This window comes from Pseudophryne corroboree, chromosome 11 (assembly GCF_028390025.1).
Source record: "Pseudophryne corroboree isolate aPseCor3 chromosome 11, aPseCor3.hap2, whole genome shotgun sequence".
NCBI classification, from domain to species: domain Eukaryota; kingdom Metazoa; phylum Chordata; class Amphibia; order Anura; family Myobatrachidae; genus Pseudophryne; species Pseudophryne corroboree.
In genome coordinates, this window is record NC_086454.1 from 188,604,540 (window position 1) to 188,626,043 (window position 21,504).

General features: G+C 47.3%; 1 protein-coding gene across 1 annotated transcript in view; it reads left to right on the forward strand.

Moving 5' to 3' along the window:
* The first annotated feature begins 271 nt into the window (after window positions 1–271).
* CTSF (cathepsin F) overlaps window positions 272–21,504 on the forward strand; it is a 93,772-nt gene continuing 72,539 nt past the window's right edge. Inside the window, exons 1-5 of the mRNA XM_063945161.1 lie at window positions 272–547; window positions 2,340–2,453; window positions 7,762–7,843; window positions 7,970–8,037; window positions 8,150–8,225. Coding sequence (XP_063801231.1) covers window positions 332–547; window positions 2,340–2,453; window positions 7,762–7,843; window positions 7,970–8,037; window positions 8,150–8,225 — 556 coding nt within the window. The 5' untranslated portion in view covers window positions 272–331. The remainder of the gene's footprint in view (window positions 548–2,339; window positions 2,454–7,761; window positions 7,844–7,969; window positions 8,038–8,149; window positions 8,226–21,504) is intronic.

Consider the following 21,504-nt stretch of genomic DNA (forward strand, 5'->3'; position numbering starts at 1 on the left):
ATTCATGAATTAAGAGAAAATCCAGGAGCAGAGCATTTTGTCCCTCCTGGAGAGGGTCATGTTGGGAGGTATGAGTAAAGGGTGTACAATAAGTGAACATCTGAGAAATCTATTATTTGTTAAACGTAAACCAAGTCTTCAATTAAAAGAGGATGAGAAAAGTCTTTTCATTGGAGTCTTGGCCAATGAACGGACTTTAATAACTAGACCCCTAAGCCCATATTAAAAATGTCGGCAGCAGCCTCACAGCGCGGTCACATGGTTCTTGTTTACATCCATTCACAGTAAACTGGAACAAGGAGTCACTGTCAGTGACAGTCAGTCATTATTAATGCGCTGGAGAATGGCTGTTGCCGGCTGTAGTCCGCTTGTGCTCATCGCTTTTGTGGGGCTGGTGTGCGGCTTCCCGCCGGGTCAGTGGCTGAATGTCTCACCGGAGGAACCCGAGATGAAGACCCTGGCGGAGATCGCTGAGCGGGAGTACAACAGCGGCAGCGGCCAGGATGTCATTTACCGGCCACTGCGCATCACTGATGTCCGCAAGCAGGTCTGACGCCCGCAGCCTCCCTCCAGTTACACACACAGCTCCTGATCATGGCCAATACTGCCATACATACATATATTGGCCAATACTGCCATACATACATATATTTACAGTACATATGCTTACTGAGGCAGCCCCTGTACTGTAGTGCTGGCTTTAATGTAGCACCATGGATACCAGTGCCTTCCTGTTACACTACTGTAGTGGGCAGTGTTTTATAAGGCTTGTATTCGTGATAATATTCTGCTAGACATCTGTCAGTCTGTCAAAATTAAACTGCATAGCAAAGTACATGGAAGCATTGGCAGGCATATAGTTGTACTATATCTGTTTATTTTTAGCCCGAGTACACACTTTTTATATATCGTTTGATCGGCAAACAATATATCACTAGTTGATCGTCAGGTGTCAGTTAGTGACATGGTTCACCGACATATCACATTAGCCCCGCAGCACAACTGATGTCACTATATCATGTAGTGTAGATACTGTATATATCAGTACATATGGCTGCGTGTACGGCCGACCGCACAATGGTGGTCATTCCGAGTTGTTCGCTCGCTAGCTGCTTTTAGCAGCATTGCAAACCCTAGGCCGCCGCCCTCTGGGAGTGTATCTTAGTTTAGCAGAATAGCGAACGAAAGGTTAGCAGAATTGCTACGAAATAATTCCTTGCAGTTTCTGAGTAGCTCCAGACCTACTCCTAGATTGCGATCAGCTTAGTCCGTTTAGTTCCTGGTTTGACGTCACAAACACGCCCTGCGTTCGACCAGCCACTCCCCCGTTTCTCCAGCCACTCCTGCGTTTTTACCTGGCACGCCTGCATTTTTACCTGGCACGCCTGCGTTTTTTAGCACACTCTCGGAAAATGCTCAGTTACCACCCAGAAACGCCCCTTTCCTGTTAATCACTCACCGATCAGCAGTGCGACTGAAAAGCGCCGCACGGACAACAGCAAAACTGCTAAGTTTTTAGTTAAATAACTAAGCGCATGCGCATTTAGCAGCAAATCGCAGCATAGCGAAAATCGTCAACGAGCGAACAACTCGGAATGACCACCTATAGGTCATCTGCAGCAGCCATTGAATAGGACGTCACAAGAGGGCATGCATATTCAGGTGACTCTGCTGCCCGACATATTGGGTGGCGGATTGGTAAGTATACACATTTTCAATCGATGGATTATTTGGCCAGGTAGCAGATACATCTGCTAAATGTGTATCTAGTCTCATGGGTACTCAGAATAGACTATATATTGTGTGTAGAGCCGATCAACGATATACTGTCCCTACCACAAACGCTGACTTCCTGTCTCTTACTCTGCGGCTAATTCCTTGATGCGACCCAATCACAATTTAATTGCTGAGCATGCACACTTTAGTCTAGACGCATGCACAGTAAGAAAACAATAATGTTCGTACAATAGCTGCTTTGTGACTGCATCTGAATGAGCCTTATAGTTCAGGTAGAAACAGTAATTTTTTTAGTGTGTATGTACAATTTCGTGTCTTCTTAATCATTAGGAAAATCATCAGGTCGTTCGGATACATCAGGTGATTCGGTTACATCTTTCAAGGGTGTACCCCACATTAGTGTTACATGTCCCCAAATTGTTACATTGCTGATTTCAGTTGTTGAAATCAATGTCACAGGTCATTCATTTTTAGCATTTAATTACTGTGTGCTCATATGAAACACTGTAACAAGAGTAAATAAAAGAAATATATAAATATATGTATCTTTTATGTAAAAATAGTTTGAATGTTGCTAATTTTGTTTTATATTTATCTTACAGTTGGTGTCTGGAATAAAGTATGACTTTACTGCTTTTCTGGGACGCACATTGTGTAAGAAAGGTAAAGAAGAGGTTCTTGATAATTGTCAGCTTCACAACCCAGCTCAGCTGAGGGTAAGTCACTGGATATGTCAGTCATCTGTTTACATAAAACAAATGCAGAACTGATGAGTTATCATTCTGTATTCTCCAACTACAAACTGGTCACAGGGTTTGCTGATACTAGAACGTTTCATCCGAGCCATTATTGGTGTCAGCTGATGGTGTGATGTCTGTCATGGAATTTGAACTTGCCTCAGTGATTACTCAAAGATCTGCTGACATTGAACAAATGTGGGCTGTTCCATAGCATGCTACAGTAGCTACAGCAATGCAGTTCTTGTTTACAGCAGTCTGTTTTCTAATTACAGTGGCAGCAACTGCCTACAATTTCATTGCGCCAAAATATACTAGGCACTTATAATTATTACCCAACCATGTTTGTTTTGCAAGTGACCTTGCGAGATTTCAAAGCAGTGAATAATATAGAAAAGGTCATTTACAAAGTTATTTTCTATTTTTAGCACATTCAAATGTACTAATTTGCATTTAATGTTTTAATTACACAATACTTTTTATATTCTTTTATTCCATTTAATAATGAGCAAAAAGTTCCAATCGTTGTATGTTGTAATGGCACGTTCTGTCGTTGACATTTGGCATTACGTTTTCCTAGGTCTATCCCAACCGCAACACTAAGTGGAAAAAAATGAACCACTGTCATCATATCTCTGTTGGGAAAGGAATCTCTTCACTGAGGGGTATATTTACTTAATTGCGGGTTTTTAGAAGTGGAGATGTTCACCAATCAAATCTAGCTTTTATCTTCTAGAAGGTGCTAGATAAATGATATGTAGAATCTAATTGGTTGCTACAGGCAGCATCTAAGCTTTTGAAACCCCTTATCAGCCGTGCTTTATGGCATATCTGTGAAGGGCATATCGTTCCCACCATCCGACCGACTGATATGCTGGCCATATTTTAATGCCTGCCCAGTTGTGATGTCTGGCCAGACATACTGTGGGACCGACTGGTAAGTGTGTATGCTTATCGAAATCAGTCACTGCGTCTGTCGGTCAGTGGCGTAGTTGGCCAAGTGTATACCCTGGATTAGAAAGTCTGATAGCTAACCACTTTGCCATACTTTTGTACTGTATCTTTAAACAGAGTTGCTCTGTAACTTTACCTAAGCATAATATTGAAATACATCATCTAATGTTTTTGAATGGACATGACCACAGAATAGATATGCTTCCAGCACCTCTATAACTAATACCACCTATCCTTATCTGAGAACCAGTAGTACTTACAGTAATCATATAACACCTTGTTGTGGAGCGAAAGTGGCCACAGCCTTTATTTAGCAAATATTTAACACAGGGGAGGGGAGTTCCATGCAGCTCGGTATCCCAAGGGTCATAGATATCATGCCCAAATCCTGTACCACAGGGTAATGTGCCTGTTCCATATTACAAAGACACAGGTGCCTTGACCTACTGTTTGATATTAATTCCCATGATAACTCTACAAGAGGATAACACCCCATTGGGCGGAGTATCCTTCAGTTCTGCCATTAGCCACATGTCAGAGATCCCCACCACCAATCTTTAGACAGTGTTTAGTGCGAAATACTGACCTCACACCTGTGTGGTAGAAACACCAAGTCCCCTCCTCTTAACCACCATTAAGAGGCAATTTCACACCTTATGCTGACCTCTACTTTAGACTACCCCCCTGTATTGGGTCAGTTGATTAGTGCCGTGGTATGTATGGAGTCACTCCCTTCTTATTACTAAAAGTCATGTTGTACTTTATCCAGGCTAAGCCTACATAATGGGTGGTATTCAGTATGCCGGCTGTTGGGATCCCGTCGCTCAGTATACCGGCACCGGAATCCCCACACCCGGCATACCGACAACTATTCTCCCTCTTGGGGGTCCACAACCCCCCTGGAGGGAGAATAAATAGCGTGGTGCGCGTAGCACGCCACTGTGCCCGCAGCGTGGCGAGCACAGCGAACCTGCAAGGGGCTCATTTGCGCTCGCCCAGCTGCCGGTATGCTGGGCGCTGGGATCCCGGCCACCGGCATAACATACTACACCCTACATAATACCTGTAGGCTTTGGAGATGGTATGCCTGTATTTTAAAACTTGGGAGTATTTAAGGGGGCCAGATAATGCAAGCCATCACGGCAAAGACTGGAAACCAGTTACATGTTTTTGTCATCTGCCTACTCCTCCCAAGCAGTCAGCAAAGTAAAAATGTCCACATACTGTATTCACTTCTCCAGTTTTTCTCTTTAACTGCTGCCAAATGTACTGTAAGGTTAATGGAAATGACATACATAAGTTTATCTGTAGATTTAAATAGCATTATACTACTCCGCTCCCCTGACCTGCTGACAAGTCACTCATTATTGGTGCTAGTAGGCACAAGCTTTACACTGCAGGTGCAGAAATGACTGTGGTCGGTCACTGAAATGGAATTGGCTATGCAGATGGGTTCTGCAGTTGAGGGTGCTTACTGTTTGCTTTTGACACTGAAACCTTGATTTCTAACCCCTGTTCCAGTCATAATCAATTGACTCAACATAGGCTGGTGTTTCTGACCTACTGAACGCTGATCTACAAAACAATTTGTTACCATCTACCAGCAAAGAACCCGGTGTGTGCAAATGTAGTCAACTCAATAGAAAGTATGACAGTGTGTCTAGAATATCCCACAGAAAGCACCTAAACAAAACCGGAGCACGATTACAACAATCTACACCTTCTTTGGTCTTTCCACATGCCTGTAGCTTTACCTATATTACCTCTGCAGCTGAAGGTACAAGGGTGGTCATTCCGAGTTGTTTGCTCGCTAGCAGTTTTTAGCAGCCGTGTAATCGCATAGTCGCCGCCCACCGGGGAGTGTATTTTGGCTTTGCAGAAGTGCGAACGCCTGTGCAGCAGAGCGCCTGCAAATACATTTTGTGCAAAATAAGACCAGCCCTGTACTTACTCTTCGTGTGCGTTGATTCTAACGTTGGTGGGTTGGCTTTTGACATCACACACCCGCCCAGCGTTCGCCCAGCCACGCCTACGTTTTCCCTGGCACGCCTGCGTTTTTCTAAGCACTCCCTGAAAACGGTCAGTTGACACCCAGAAACGCCCCTTTCCTGTCAATCTTCTTGCGGCCGCCAGTGCGAATGAAAATGTCGCTAGAACCTGTGCAAAACCACAAAGGACTTTGTACCCGTACGTCGTGTGTGCGCATTGCGGTCCATACGCATGCGCAGAAATGCAGATTTTTAGCCTGATCGCTGCACTGCGAACAACTGCAGCTAGCGATCAACTCGGAATGACCCCCTAGATCTGTTGGCGGTCTTCCTTTGCAACCCTATGCTGAGCCACCAAGGAAAACAAGATGAATGTGTTTGCGCAGTTCAATGTCCCAGCTAACAGGCACACAATCTCATCAGCTCCTCAGTGGTAAAGGGTATATTTATCAAAATGATTTTTACTAAAATATTGTGGAAATGGGTGTACCCTTTGCACATTATTTTAGTATAACCTAAATGTACCAATGGGCAATTGAAGAAGAATTTACAAAATTCTCTTCCAAGCCCTTAATATGGCATTTTTGGGCGGTAGATTGCATTTCCCATGATTGTAACAGGAAATGTAGTCTGCTCAAATTTACTAACCTTAATTTGCTAAAAAAAAAATATTGGAGGAAGCCTTGTGATAATAACGCCATCTTCAGATGATGTTGTTCAGGATTCCCCCATTTCCCCTACTCCTGTGTCTGCCCCTACTACCTGCTGACAGGCAAACAAGAGCATGGAGTCCCCTTCCTGATCAGCCATGTGTGTCTAATATATTGCAGGCTAATCACAGTGTAAAAAAATAGTTAATAAACGTACATCCATAAAGTGATCTGTGATCCAGTGAAGATCAGCTGATCGCTGTGCTCCTTCCTTAACCCCCGGTCATCTTATCTGTACTGTGAACTGAGATGCTGTGAAACTCCCAGCCAGAATCTCAGATTACAGCACAGAGCAGATGACCGGGGAGAGAGCGGAGCACAGATATCTGCTCACCAGATCACTGATCCCCTGAGCGGTGGTAAATGTTAGCTTAGTGGTAAGGGCACACTTTCAGGATATTTTTTTGTGAAAAATCCCATGCAAAGTGCGGTGGGGAGGTTGCAGGACAGAGATTTCTTGCAAGTTCGGTCACTGCATGCGATTTTTTTATCATTTATGCAATGTATTCAGATATCACAATGCAAATTTATCATATCCTATCTGAGATACAAATTGTGATAAAAATGCCCCCAAAAGCCAGCTGTCACACGTCACCAGTGGCATTCTCATCTGTACCACTCATTTCCCAGGGGTAACAAATGTATTTCTTGTATTGTGGAGCATTTACACCAGCCACCAGTAATAACCAGAGACCCCTGCATCTGACATGATAAAGGAAAGCTGAGAGTCACATGCCTTCTGTCCACCAAAGAGCTTGCTTGCTCTGTGCTTTGTAATGCTAAGCATACGGAAAACCGACCCATACTATTTTTTACTCCATGTTCCATTTTAAAAAAAGTCCTGGAGATCACACTGAAATGAGATCTCCCCGACTAAGGAATATGTAAACCTCCAAGTTGTTATTAAACCTTTCAATATAGTAAACTGACACAAGCCAAATTATGTATTTTTAAACAACAAAATCATAGAAGAAAGACGCTGCAGTTTACTATATTGAAAGGTTTAATGACAACTTGGAGGTTTACATATTCCTTAGTCGGGGAGATCTCATCTCAGTGTGATCTCCAGGACTTTTTTGAAAATGGAACATGGAGTAAAAAATAGGGTGTAGTACGGCTGACCGGCGGTCTCCTGACCGCCGGTCAGCTTACCGACGCCAGGATCCCGGCAGCATACCGACGCCGGGATCCCGGCGGAGAGGGGCGAGTGCAGCAAGCCCCTTACGGGCTCGGTGGCGACCTGCGGTTGCCACGGGTTCTATTCCCACTCTATGGGTGTTGTGGACACCCACGAGTGGAAATAGTCCCTGTTGGTCGGCATGCCGACCATCGGGACAGTGACCCGTCGGGCTGGTGGAGGAGGTCATGTGACTGTCGGTCAGCTGACCGGCGGTCACATGAATACCACCCGTTCTATTTGGGGTCAGACATTGCATTAATGTGGTATTCAGTCTGCTAAGTAAGAGGGCAATGCTTCATTGTATTGCTTTATTAGGGCTCCCGTAGGGTTCCAAAGTTGGTGCTAAAGGCCGCCCTAATATAAATCCAGCTGTGCCTCAATAACCTTGTGCAATACATTCTCAGTGTTTCTTTGCAGTGTTGAGCTAAACTACGTTGTTGTTTGTTTTTTTGCAGGGCGTGAAGTGTAAATTTTCAGTGTATACTATCCCATGGCTAAACGAGACCAACATTTTACACCAAGCATGTTCACAAGAAGGTCTGTACCCCTCAGTGTTTGTCATAGTGAACCACATGTCTTGTGCCTGCAGTGACCTTCATGTTCCTCATAATATTCCTTTATCTGTAAAGGACCTAATCTCGACCTGTTTTTCTGTCTCTTTAGGCTTTCTAGCGGATTTGAGTGGTATGGAACCATCTACAAAACAAGACACTCTATCAACAATAGCTGAGGTATAATTTATATAGGTGTTTAGTTACATTTTTGAAGGATCTTTTAATTATGTTATTGCCATTTATCAAGTTTTTACATCTTTAACTTTACAATAGCAATTCTGTTTTGCAGGAGGAGCTCCTTGAAACACTATCATTATTTAAGGAGTTTGTGACAACCTACAATAAAAAATATAAAGATGACGAAGGTGAGACCTTCAGGTCACGAGCTGTGGTGACACCTTGTACAAACAGTTTCCATTTTCAGCGGTAGTTTCTCTGAGATACTGTAGTGCATTTTACTGACATGTCACTTGCCCTTGTCCACTAGCTGAAGTTGATAGGAGATTACCAATTGCTTAGCTGGCCTAGGTAGCTGTGTAGCTTTCATTTTCTTAGAGGACGCTGGACCATGAGGTTGATGTATCAAGTAGTAAAGAGATTGGAGGAGTGGCCCATAGCAATCAATTAGCTTCTACATATCATTTTATAGAATGTTCTTGATAAATGCTACCTCAAACTGATTGATTGCTACGGGCCACTCCTCCATTGGTCAAAGTCTCCACTATTCTCTCTGCTTAATACATCACGCCCAATGAAAAGATATTTCCATGGCCTGGAGAGCGTTGGAGCAGGGGTCTCTGTCTTATAAATCTCCATGTATGATTTTTCCATGAGGATAGGGCTGCTTCTTTTCAACCCAAGGTAGTTTCTAAGGTCCTTGTGATTTTGGCAGTCAGCTTTAGGGATTTATTTCCATAAGGGGTTGGGGGTGGGAAGTTCTATTACTGAGGAGTTTAATGCCACTGGGTGGGTGGTAATGTGTCAGTGGCTTCATATGTTCACAGGATGGGGAATCTATTACCAAATGGGGGGGGAGTAATGTTATAATGAGGGCATATGGACACTTATTACACCTATTTTTTACAGTAACATTGTTAAATATGGTTTTAGAAAGATTTTGGTAACAATGGTTTTAGTAACTTTATGTAACTAAAAATATAAAAACTATTTCTGAAAGATGTTTGTAAACATTTACCTAGTTAAATGTTTTTCACTTACATCCTAGCGGATACATGGGCACTTTAAGAATTTGATAGTGTGCGCTGGCTCCTCCCTCTATGCCCCACCTACCAGACTCAGTTTAGAAAATGTGCTCAGAGGAGCCGGTCACGTTGCATGGAAGCTCCTGAAGAGTTTTCTGCATTTATTTTCTCTGTTTGTTATTTTCAGGCAGGACTGGATGGCACCAGCCTTCCTGCTTCGTGGGACTTATGGGGGGAAACGGCCCAACCTCTTGAAGGGTTAATGGTCCCGTACCCCGCTGACAGGACACTAGCTCCTGAGGGAACTATTCGCACGCCCCACCACGGCAAGCGTACATTCCCGCAGCATCCCACCACCCCTAACGGAGCCAGAAGAAAGAAGAGTGGTGAGTACTAAGCCCGTGTGACGGTTAGCGAGTCGCCGGCTATTATGGCCGCATGAGGGTAAAGTGCCCATGTATCCGCTATTGGCTTCAACGGGGGTGGCAGAGTCTCGAAACTCAGTACACAGTGCATATGCAGCGCTTCTGAGGGAGCGAACTGAGTCTAAGATGCAGCGCTTCTGAGGGAGCGAACTGAGTCTAAGTACACAACGAGTGTACACAGACTGGCATTACAGACTCAAAAGGCGAGTGACTCCATTTTAAGCACTAAAAATTACCTCAGCCAGTATAAATAAAGCGGGAAGACCATTGTAGGGACAGGGCTTCACTATGAGTGGATCCAGCAGCTCACCAGCGCCATTTTCCCTCTGTAGTGGACACAGACGCTGACTGACAGGAACGCCCAGCTCCTCCGGAGAGACTCCAGATTACCTCAGCGGTACCAGGGGATCATAGCAGGGGGGGAGCGCTTACTAGTGTACGAAGTCCCCAATCTGGGTACTTAGTCTGCGACCTGGCTAAGCTTGTCATTAGCAGTAGGGGCGCTGTGTGCTGGCTCCAGGCTGTATCTATGTCTCTCTTGAAGGGCTCTTTGTGGGTTATTGTGCTTTTAAACTGTTCGTGCGTGTGTGTGTGTGTGTGTGTGTGTGTGTGTGTGTGTGTGCCATCCCTGTCACAGTATGTAAGACAAGGAGTGGGTTTCTTGTAAGGCACAGTGTTCCTCTTCTCCAGGGGGTTCACTGCAGTGTACTCCGTGCAGTGCAGTGCACTGCAGTGTACCCTCCCAGGCTAGCGGGGCAGAGCCAGCTTGGCTGGATTCCATTAGGGGAACGATCTCCAATATTTCCACTAAATTGTCCCACAATGAGAAAGAGACGCAATACTTAAGACAATCGATGACTGAGTTTATGAACAGAGACTTAGTACCCAAACCAGCATCTCAGTCCCCTGCCATTTGTCCGCAAAAGCGTCCTTTGGCCCATATCCTGCATTCTGACTCTCATGATGAGGGATCAGAAATGGAGGAGGGGGAGGAGGATGCAGGGGTGGGGGAGGCTACTCTGTCACAGGGAATATAGGCTCTCATAGAAGCTGAGAGGGTTTGCATATCCCAGAGGAGACTGAGGAATCTTATTTTAATGTAAAAAAGAAATCCTCAGCCGCTTTTCCTGTGTCAAAGGAACTAAATACCCTGTTTGAAGATCTGTGGGTTAATCCTGATAGGAAATTTCAATTCCCTAAAAGGTTGATATCATCGTTTCCCTTTCCTCCTGAGGATAGAAAGAAATGGGAAAATCCACTGACAGTGGATGCATCAGTATCCAAGCTGTCACGGAAAATTGTAGTGCCTGTGCCTGGTGCAGTCTTCCTAAAAGACACGGCTGATCATAGAATTAGGAATACACTCAAATCTTTGTATACAGCTGCCGGGGTGACACAGAGACCCACTATAGCATGTGGGTGGATTACTAAGGCCATCGCAAAATGGTCGGGTAACCTAATTGAGGGGTTAGGTACCTTGCCTAAGGGGGAGATTATTTTAGTCCTGCAACATATACAGAACTCTGCAAATTTTATGGTGGACGCCATAAAAGAAATAGGCTTGCTTTATGCACGCACCACTGCTATGGCAGTGTCAGCATGCAGAGGCTTATGGCTACGCCAGTGGACTGCTGACGCGGACTCCAGGAAAGGCGTGGAAGGCCTACCCTTCACAGCAGAGGCCTCATTTGGAAATGAACTAGACAAATGGATCTCCAAAGCTACTGCGGGTAAGTCCACATATCTTCCTTTTGCAGCTCCTCCAGCCAGGAAGGCTTAGTCAGGACCTACTCTACAGTCCTTTCGGACTGCCAAGTTCAAGGGCAAGACCAGAGGTTCTTCTACAGCCACCAGAGGTGCTAGAGGTAAACCACGCAAACCAGTAACTGCAGGTTCACAGGAACAGAGCTCAAGTTCTACTTCCTCAAAGCCTTCAGCATGACTGTGGACCGCGATGCCTGGAAGACCTGCAGGTGGGAGCCCGACTACAAATTTTCTGTCACATCTGGACAACATCATGCCAGGATCCCTGGGTCATAGATCTTATTTCCCAGGGCTAAGAACTGGAGTTCCAGGAACTCCCACCAGTTTCACAGGAGGCAAGTTGTAGCCTTACCGGACGCCCTTCAAAAACTGGTACAGACTCAGGTCATTGTTCCAGTTCCACCTCATCTGCAAAACAGGGGAAATTATTCCAACCTGTTTGTAGTACCGAAACCGTTCGGTAACACCGATTTCTCTAACGTCCTAGAGGATGCTGGGACTCCGTAAGGACCATGGGGAATAGACAATCTCCGCAGGAGGCATGGGCACTTTAAGAAAGACTTTGGACTCTGGGTGTGCACTGGCTCCTCCCTCTATGCCCCTCCTCCAGACCCCAGTTTTAGACTGTGCCCAGAGGAGAATGGGTGCACTGCAGGGAGCTCTCCTGAGTTTCCTGCTTAGAAAGCATTTTTGTTAGTATTTTTTCTCTTTTTCAGGGAGCACTGCTGGCAAGACAAGGCGCTGACACGCTTATCCTGCCTTCTAAGGATACAGCTTACCTCAAGGATCCTGCTGATCGTAAGCAGGAGGTTACCATGAAGCACATTTACACACATTCCGGTACTATCGTTAGACCGGCTATGGCATCGGCCTGGGTGTGTAGTGCTGTCGCAGCATGGACAGATTCCTTATCTACGGAAATTGACACCCTAGATAAGGATACCACTCTAATGACCCTAGAGCATATCAAAGATGCTGCTTTATATATGAGGGATGCTCAAAGAGACATTTGTTTACTAAACTCCAGAATAAATGCTATGTCTATTTCTGCTAGGCGACTCCTGTGGACCCGACAGTGGACGGGGGATGCCGACTCAAAGCGGCATATAGAGTCGTTGCCTTACAAGGGGCAGGAGCTGTTTGGAGAAGGCCTCTCGGACCTGGTCTCTACTGCTACGGCCGGTAAATCGAATTTCTTACCTTATGTCACCCCGCAGCATACTAAAAAGGCACCTCATTATCGAATGCAGTCCTTTCGTTCCAATAAAAGCAAGAAGGTACGGGGATCGTCCTTCCTTGCCAGAGGAAAAGGCAAGGGAAAAAAGCTGCATGCAGCTAGTTCCCAAGAGCAGAAATCCTCCCCTACATCTGCAAAGTCCACCGCGTGACGCTGGGGCTTCCCGGGGGGAGTTGGCTCAAGTGGGGGCACGACTTCGATTTCTCTAACGTCCTAGTGGATGCTGGGAACTCCGTAAGGACCATGGGGAATAGACGGGCTCCGCAGGAGACTGGGCACTCTAAGAAAGAATTAGGACTACTGGTGTGCACTGGCTCCTCCCCTCTATGCCCCTCCTCCAGACCTCAGTTAGAATCTGTGCCCGGCTCGAGCTGGTTGCACACTAGGGGCTCTCCTGAGCTTCTAGTAAAGAAAGTATTTATTAGGTTTTTTTTCTCTAACGTCCTAGTGGATGCTGGGGACTCCGAAAGGACCATGGGGAATAGCGGCTCCGCAGGAGACTGGGCACAAAAGTAAAAGCTTTAGGACTACCTGGTGTGCACTGGCTCCTCCCCCTATGACCCTCCTCCAAGCCTCAGTTAGATTTTTGTGCCCGAACGAGAAGGGTGCATACTAAGGGGCTCTCCTGAGCTGCTTAGAGTAAAAGTTTAAAGTAGGTTTTTTATTTTCAGTGAGACCTGCTGGCAACAGGCTCACTGCACCGAGGGACTAAGGGGAGAAGAAGCAAACTCACCTGCGTGCAGAGTGGATTGGGCTTCTTAGGCTACTGGACATTAGCTCCAGAGGGACGATCACAGGCCCAGCCATGGATGGGTCCCAGAGCCGCGCCGCCGGCCCCCTTACAGAGCCAGAAGACTGAAGAGGTCCGGAAAATCGGCGGCAGAAGACGTCCTGTCTTCAATAAGGTAGCGCACAGCACCACAGCTGTGCGCCATTGCTCTCAGCACACTTCACACTCCGGTCACTGAGGGTGCAGGGCGCTGGGGGGGGCGCCCTGAGACGCAATAAAAATACCTTTTTTGGCAAAAAATACATCACATATAGCTCCTGGGCTATATGGATGCATTTAACCCCTGCCAATTTTTCCATAAAAAAGCGGGAGAAAGGCCGCCGAGAAGGGGGCGGAGCCTATCTCCTCAGCACACTGGCGCCATTTTTTCCTCACAGCTCCGTTGGAGGAAGGCTCCCTGACTCTCCCCTGCAGTCCTGCACTACAGAAACAGGGTAAAACAAGAGAGGGGGGGCACTAATTTGGCAGATAAATATATACAGCAGCTATATCAGGGAAAAACACTTATATAAGGTTATCCCTATATATATATATATATATATATATATATATATATAGCGCTCTGGTGTGTGCTGGCAAACTCTCCCTCTGTCTCCCCAAAGGGCTAGTGGGGTCCTGTCCTCTATCAGAGCATTCCCTGTGTGTGTGCTGTGTGTCGGTACGTTGTGTCGACATGTATGAGGAGGAAAATGGTGTGGAGGCGGAGCAATTGCCTGTGTTAGTGATGTCACCCCCTAGGGAGTCGACACCTGACTGGATGGTCTTATGGAAAGAATTACGTGATAGTGTCAGCACTTTACAAAAGACTGTTGACGACATGAGACAGCCGGCAAATCAGTTAATACCTGTACAGGCGTCTCAAACACCGTCAGGGGCTATAAAACGCCCGTTACCTCAGGTCGATACAGACACTGACACGGACACTGACTCCAGTGTCGACGGTGAGGAAACAAACGTATTTTCCGGTAGGGCCACACGTTACATGATCACGGCAATGAAGGAGGTTTTGAACATTTCTGATACTACAAGTACCACAAAAAAGGGTATTATGTGGGGTGTGAAAAAACTACCCGTAGTTTTTCCTGAATCAGATGAATTAAATGAGGTGTGTGATGAAGCGTGGGTTTCCCCCGATAAAAAACTGCTAATTTCTAAAAAATTATTGGCATTATACCCTTTCCCGCCAGAGGTTAGGGCACGTTGGGAAACACCCCCTAGGGTAGATAAGGCGCTCACACGCTTATCAAAACAAGTGGCGTTACCGTCTCCTGATACGGCCGCCCTCAAGGAACCAGCTGATAGGAAGCTGGAAAATATCCTAAAAAGTATATACACACATACTGGTATTATACTGCGACCAGCAATCGCCTCAGCCTGGATGTGCAGTGCTGGGGTGGCTTGGTCGGATTCCCTGACTGAAAATATTGATACCCTGGACAGGGACAATATATTATTGACTATAGAGCATTTAAAGGATGCATTTCTATATATGCGAGATGCACAGAGGGATATTTGCACTCTGGCATCAAGAGTAAGTGCGATGTCCATTTCTGCCAGAAGAGGGTTATGGACGCGACAGTGGTCAGGTGATGCGGATTCCAAACGGCATATGGAAGTATTGCCGTATAAAGGGGAGGAGTTATTTGGGGTCGGTCTATCGGACCTGACGGCAACGGCTGGGAAATCCACCTTTTTACCCCAGGTCACCTCTCAGCAGAAAAAGATACCGTCTTTTCAGGCTCAGTCCTTTCGTCCCCATAAGGGCAAGCGGGCAAAAGGCCACTCATATCTGCCCCGGGGCAGAGGAAGGGGAAAAAGACTGCAGCAGACAGCCTCTTCCCACGAACAGAAGCCCTCCCCCGCTTCTGCCAAGTCCTCAGCATGACGCTGGGGCCTTACAAGCGGACTCAGGCACGGTGGGGGCCCGTCTCAAGAATTTCAGCGCGCAGTGGGCTCACTCGCAAGTGGACCCCTGGATCCTGCAGGTAGTATCTCAGGGGTACAAATTGGAATTCGAGACGTCTCCCCCTCGCCGGTTCCTGAAGTCTGCTTTACCAACGTCTCCCCCCGACAGGGAGGCGGTATTGGAAGCCATTCACAAGCTGTATTCCCAGCAGGTGATAATCAAGGTACCCCTCCTACAACAGGGAAAGGGGTATTATTCCACGCTGTTTGTGGTACCGAAGCCGGACGGCTCGGTGAGACCCATTTTAAATCTGAAATCCTTGAACACTTACATAAAAAGGTTCAAGTTCAAGATGGAGTCACTCAGAGCAGTGATAGCGAACCTGGAAGAAGGGGACTATATGGTGTCTCTGGACATCAAGGATGCTTACCTCCATGTCCCAATTTGCCCTTCTCACCAAGGGTACCTCAGGTTTGTGGTACAGAACTGTCACTATCAGTTTCAGACGCTGCCGTTTGGATTGTCCACGGCACCCCGGGTCTTTACCAAGGTAATGGCCGAAATGATGATTCTTCTTCGAAGAAAAGGCGTCTTAATTATCCCTTACTTGGACGATCTCCTGATAAGAGCAAGGTCCAGGGAACAGTTAGAGGTCGGAGTAGCACTATCTCAAGTAGTACTACGACAGCACGGATGGATTCTAAATGTTCCAAAATCGCAGCTGATTCCGACGACACGTCTGCTGTTCCTAGGGATGATTCTGGACACAGTACAGAAAAAGGTGTTTCTCCCGGAGGAGAAAGCCAGGGAGTTATCCGACCTAGTCAGGAACCTCCTAAGACCAGGCCAAGTGTCAGTGCATCAATGCACAAGGGTCCTGGGAAAGATGGTGGCTTCTTACGAAGCGATTCCATTCGGCAGATTCCACGCAAGAACTTTTCAGTGGGATCTGCTGGACAAATGGTCCGGATCGCATCTTCAAATGCATCAGCGGATAACCCTGTCTCCAAGGACAAGGGTGTCTCTCCTGTGGTGGTTACAGAGTGCTCATCTCCTAGAGGGCCGCAGATTCGGCATTCAGGATTGGGTCCTGGTGACCACGGATGCCAGCCTGAGAGGCTGGGGAGCAGTCACACAGGGAAAAAATTTCCAGGGCTTGTGGTCAAGCATGGAAACGTCACTTCACATAAATATCCTGGAACTAAGGGCCATTTACAATGCCCTAAGTCAGGCAAGGCCTCTGCTTCAGGGTCAGCCGGTGTTGATCCAGTCGGACAACATCACGGCAGTCGCCCACGTAAACAGACAGGGCGGCACAAGAAGCAGGAGGGCAATGACGGAAGTTGCAAGGATTCTTCGCTGGGCGGAAAATCATGTGATAGCACTGTCAGCAGTGTTCATTCCGGGAGTGGACAACTGGGAAGCAGACTTCCTCAGCAGACACGATCTTCACCCGGGGGAGTGGGGACTTCACCCAGAAGTCTTCCACATGATTGTGAACCGTTGGGAAAAACCAAAGGTGGACATGATGGTGTCCCGCCTCAACAAAAAACTGGACAGATATTGCGCCAGGTCAAGGGACCCTCAGGCAATAGCTGTGGACGCTCTGGTAACACCGTGGGTGTACCAGTCAGTATATGTGTTCCCTCCTCTGCCTCTCATACCCAAGGTACTGAGAATCATAAGAAGGAGAGGTGTAAAGACTATACTCGTGGCTCCGGATTGGCCAAGAAGGACTTGGTACCCGGAAATTCAAGAGATGCTCACGGAAGACCCGTGGCCTCTACCTCTAAGAAAGGACCTGCTCCAGCAGGGACCATGTCTGTTCCAAGACTTACCGCGGCTGCGTTTGACGGCATGGCGGTTGAACGCCGGATCCTGAAGGAAAAAGGCATTCCAGATGAAGTCATCCCTACCCTGATCAAAGCCAGGAAGGATGTAACTGTGCAACATTATCACCGTATTTGGCGTAAATATGTTGCGTGGTGTGAGGCCAGGAAGGCCCCTACAGAGGAATTTCAACTGGGTCGATTCTTGCATTTCCTGCAAACAGGACTGTCTATGGGCCTCAAATTAGGGTCCATTAAGGTTCAAATTTCGGCCCTGTCAATATTCTTCCAAAAAGAACTAGCTTCAGTTCCTGAAGTTCAGACGTTTGTCAAGGGGGTACTGCATATACAGCCTCCTTTTGTGCCTCCAGTGGCACCTTGGGATCTCAATGTAGTTTTGGGATTCCTAAAATCACATTGGTTTGAACCACTCACCACTGTGGACTTAAAATATCTCACATGGAAAGTGGTAATGCTGTTAGCCCTGGCTTCAGCCAGGCGTGTATCAGAATTGGCGGCTTTATCCTATAAAAGCCCTTACCTAATTTTTCATACAGACAGGGCAGAATTGAGGACTCGTCCTCAATTTCTCCCGAAGGTGGTTTCAGCATTTCACTTAAACCAGCCTATTGTGGTGCCTGCGGCTACTAGGGACTTGGAGGATTCCAAGTTGCTGGACGTAGTCAGGGCCCTGAAAATATATGTTTCCAGGACGGCTGGAGTCAGAAAATCTGACTCGCTGTTTATCCTGTATGCACCCAACAAGCTGGGTGCTCCTGCTTCTAAGCAGACGATTGCTCGTTGGATTTGTAGTACAATTCAGCTTGCACATTCTGTGGCAGGCCTGCCACAGCCAAAATCTGTAAAAGCCCATTCCACACGGAAAGTGGGCTCATCTTGGGCGGCTGCCCGAGGGGTCTCGGCTTTACAACTTTGCCGAGCAGCTACTTGGTCAGGGGCAAATACGTTTGCAAAATTCTACAAATTTGATACCCTGGCTGAAGAGGACCTGGAGTTCTCTCATTCGGTGCTGCAGAGTCATCCGCACTCTCCCGCCCGTTTGGGAGCTTTGGTATAATCCCCATGGTCCTTTCGGAGTCCCCAGCATCCACTAGGACGTTAGAGAAAATAAGAATTTACTTACCGATAATTCTATTTCTCATAGTCCGTAGTGGATGCTGGGCGCCCATCCCAAGTGCGGATTGTCTGCAATACTTGTACATAGTTATTGTTACAAAAATCGGGTTATTATTGTTGTGAGCCATCTTTTCAGAGGCTCCTCTGTTATCATGCTGTTAACTGGGTTCAAATCACAAGTTGTACGGTGTGATTGGTGTGGCTGGTATGAGTCTTACCCGGGATTCAAAATCCTTCCTTATTGTGTACGCCCGTCCGGGCACAGTATCCTAACTGAGGCTTGGAGGAGGGTCATAGGGGGAGGAGCCAGTGCACACCAGGTAGTCCTAAAGCTTTTACTTTTGTGCCCAGTCTCCTGCGGAGCCGCTATTCCCCATGGTCCTTTCGGAGTCCCCAGCATCCACTACGGACTATGAGAAATAGAATTATCGGTAAGTAAATTCTTATTATTTTCAGTGAGATCTGCTGGCAACAGACTCACTGCTACGAGGGACTTAGGGGAGAGAAGCGAACCTACCTGCTTGCAGCTAGCTTGGGCTTCTAGGCTACTGGACACCATTAGCTCCAGAGGGATCGAACACAGGCCCAGCCTCGGTCGTCCGGTCCCGGAGCCGCGCCGCCGTCCCCCTTGCAGAGCCAGAAGCAAGAAGAACGTCCTGGAAATCGGCGGCTGAAGACTCCGGTCTTCATTAAGGTAGCGCACAGCACTGCAGCTGTGCGCCATTGCTCCCTATGCACACCACATACTCCGGTCGCTGATGGGTGCAGGGCGCTGGGGGGGGGGCGCCCTGGGCTGCAATTAGAGTACCTTAAATTGGCAAAACAACACATAATATAGTCTAATAAACTATATATGTGTAAAAATCCCCTGCCATAATATTAATAAAAGAGCGGGAGAAGCCCGCCGAAAAGGGGGCGGGGCTATCTCCCTCAGCACACTGGCGCCATTTCCTCTTCACAGCTCCGCTGGAAGACGGCTCCCCAGGCTCTCCCCTGCAGTTTCCGGGCTCAAAGGGTAAAAAAGAGAGGGGGGGGCACTAAATTTAGGCGCAAACTGTATTGTATAGCTGCTATAGGGAAAATCACTTTGTGTAGTGTAAATCCCTGTTTATATAGCGCTGTGGTGTGTGCTGGCATACTCTCTCTCTGTCTCCCCAAAGGACTTTGTGGGGTCCTGTCCTCAGTCAGATCATTCCCTGTGTGTGTGCGGTGTGTCGGTACGGCTGTGTCGACATGTTTGATGAGGAGGCTTATGTGGAGGCGGAGCAGGTGCCGATAAATGTGATGTCACCCCCTGCGGGGTCGACACCAGAGTGGATGGATATGTGGAAGGTTTTACACGACAGTGTCAACTCCTTACATAAAAGGTTCAATGACATAACAGCTGTGGGACAGCCGGCTTCTCAGCCAGTGCCTGCCCAGGCGTCTCAAAGGCCATCAGGGGCTCAAAAACGCCCGCTACCTCAGATGGCAGACACAGATGTCGACACGGAGTCTGACTCCAGTGTCGACGATGACGAGACTAATGTACATTCCACTAGGGCCATCCGTTGCATGATTACGGCAATGAAAAATGTGTTGCACATTTCTGACATTAACCCAGGTACCACTAAAAAGGGTATTATGTTTGGGGAGAAAAAGCAACCAGTGGTTTTTCCCCCATCAGATGAGTTGAATGAAGTGTGTGAAGAAGCGTGGGCTTCCCCTGATAAAAAAACTAGTGATTTCTAAAAAGTTACTGATGGCGTACCCTTTCCCGCCAGAGGACAGGGTACGTTGGGAGACATCCCCGAGGGTGGATAAAGCGCTCACACGCTTGTCAAAAAAGGTGGCACTACTGTCTCAGGATACGGCCGCCTTAAAGGAGCCTGCGGATAGAAAGCAGAAGGCTATCCTGAAGTCTGTATATACACACTCAGGTACTATACTGAGACCTGCTATTGCTTCAGCATGGATGTGCAGTGCTGCAGCAGCGTGGTCTGATTCCCTGTCTGATAACATTGATTCCCTGGACAGGGACACTATATTGCTAACCATAGAGCATATTAAAGACGTAGTCTTATATATGAGAGATGCACAGAGGGATATTTGCCGGCTGGCATCTAGAATTAATGCAATATCCATTTCTGCCAGGAGAGTATTATGGACTTGGCAGTGGACAGGTGATGCGGATTCTAAAAGGCACATGGAGGTTTTGCCTTACAAGGGTGAGGAATTGTTTGGGGATGGTCTCTCGGACCTCGTTTCCACAGCAACAGCTGGGAAGTCGACATTTTTACCTCAGGTTCCCTCACAGCCTAAGAAAGCACCGTATTATCAGGTACAGTCCTTTCGGCCCCAGAAAGGCAAGCGGGTTAAAGGCGCGTCCTTTCTGCCCAGAGGCAGGGGTAGAGGGAAAAAGCTGCACCATACAGCCAGTTCCCAAGAACAAAAATCCTCCCCTGCTTCCACTAAATCCACCGCATGACGCTGGGGCTCCACTGGTGGAGCCAGGTGCGGTGGGGGCCTGTCTACGGAACTTCAGCGACCAGTGGGTTCGCTCACAGGTGGATCCCTGGGTTCTACAAGTGGTATCTCAGGGATACAAGCTGGAATTCGAGACGTCTCCCCCTCGCCGTTACCTCAAATCAGCCTTGCCAGCTACTCCCCCGGACAGGGAGGTAGTGCTGGCGGCAATTCACAAGCTGTACCTCCAGCAGATGATAATAAAAGTTCCCCTCCTTCAACAGGGACGGGGTTACTATTCCACAATGTTTGTGGTACCGAAACCAGACGGTTCGGTGAGACCCATTCTAAATTTGAAATCCTTGAACACTTATATAAGGAGGTTCAAGTTCAAAATGGAATCGCTCAGGGCGGTTATTGCAAGTCTGGAAGAAGGGGATTACATGGTATCACTGGACATCAAGGATGCTTACCTGCATGTCCCCATTTACCCACCTCACCAGGTGTACCTCCGTTTTGTGGTACAAGACTGCCATTACCAATTCCAGACATTGCCGTTTGGTCTGTCCACGGCACCGAGGGTATTTACCAAGGTAATGGCCGAAATGATGATACTCCTTCGAAAGAAGGGAGTTATAATTATCCCATACTTTAGACGATCTCCTTATAAAGGCGAGGTCCAGGGAGCAGTTGTTGGTCGGAGTAGCACTATCTCAGGAAGTGCTACAACAGCACGGCTGGATTCTGAATATTCCAAAATCGCAGCTGGTTCCTACGACGCGTCTGCTGTTCCTGGGTATGATTCTGGACACAGAACAGAAGAAGGTGTTTCTCCCGGATGAGAAGGCCAAGGAGTTGTCATCTCTGGTCAGAGACCTCCTGAAACCAAAACAGGTGTCGGTGCATCAC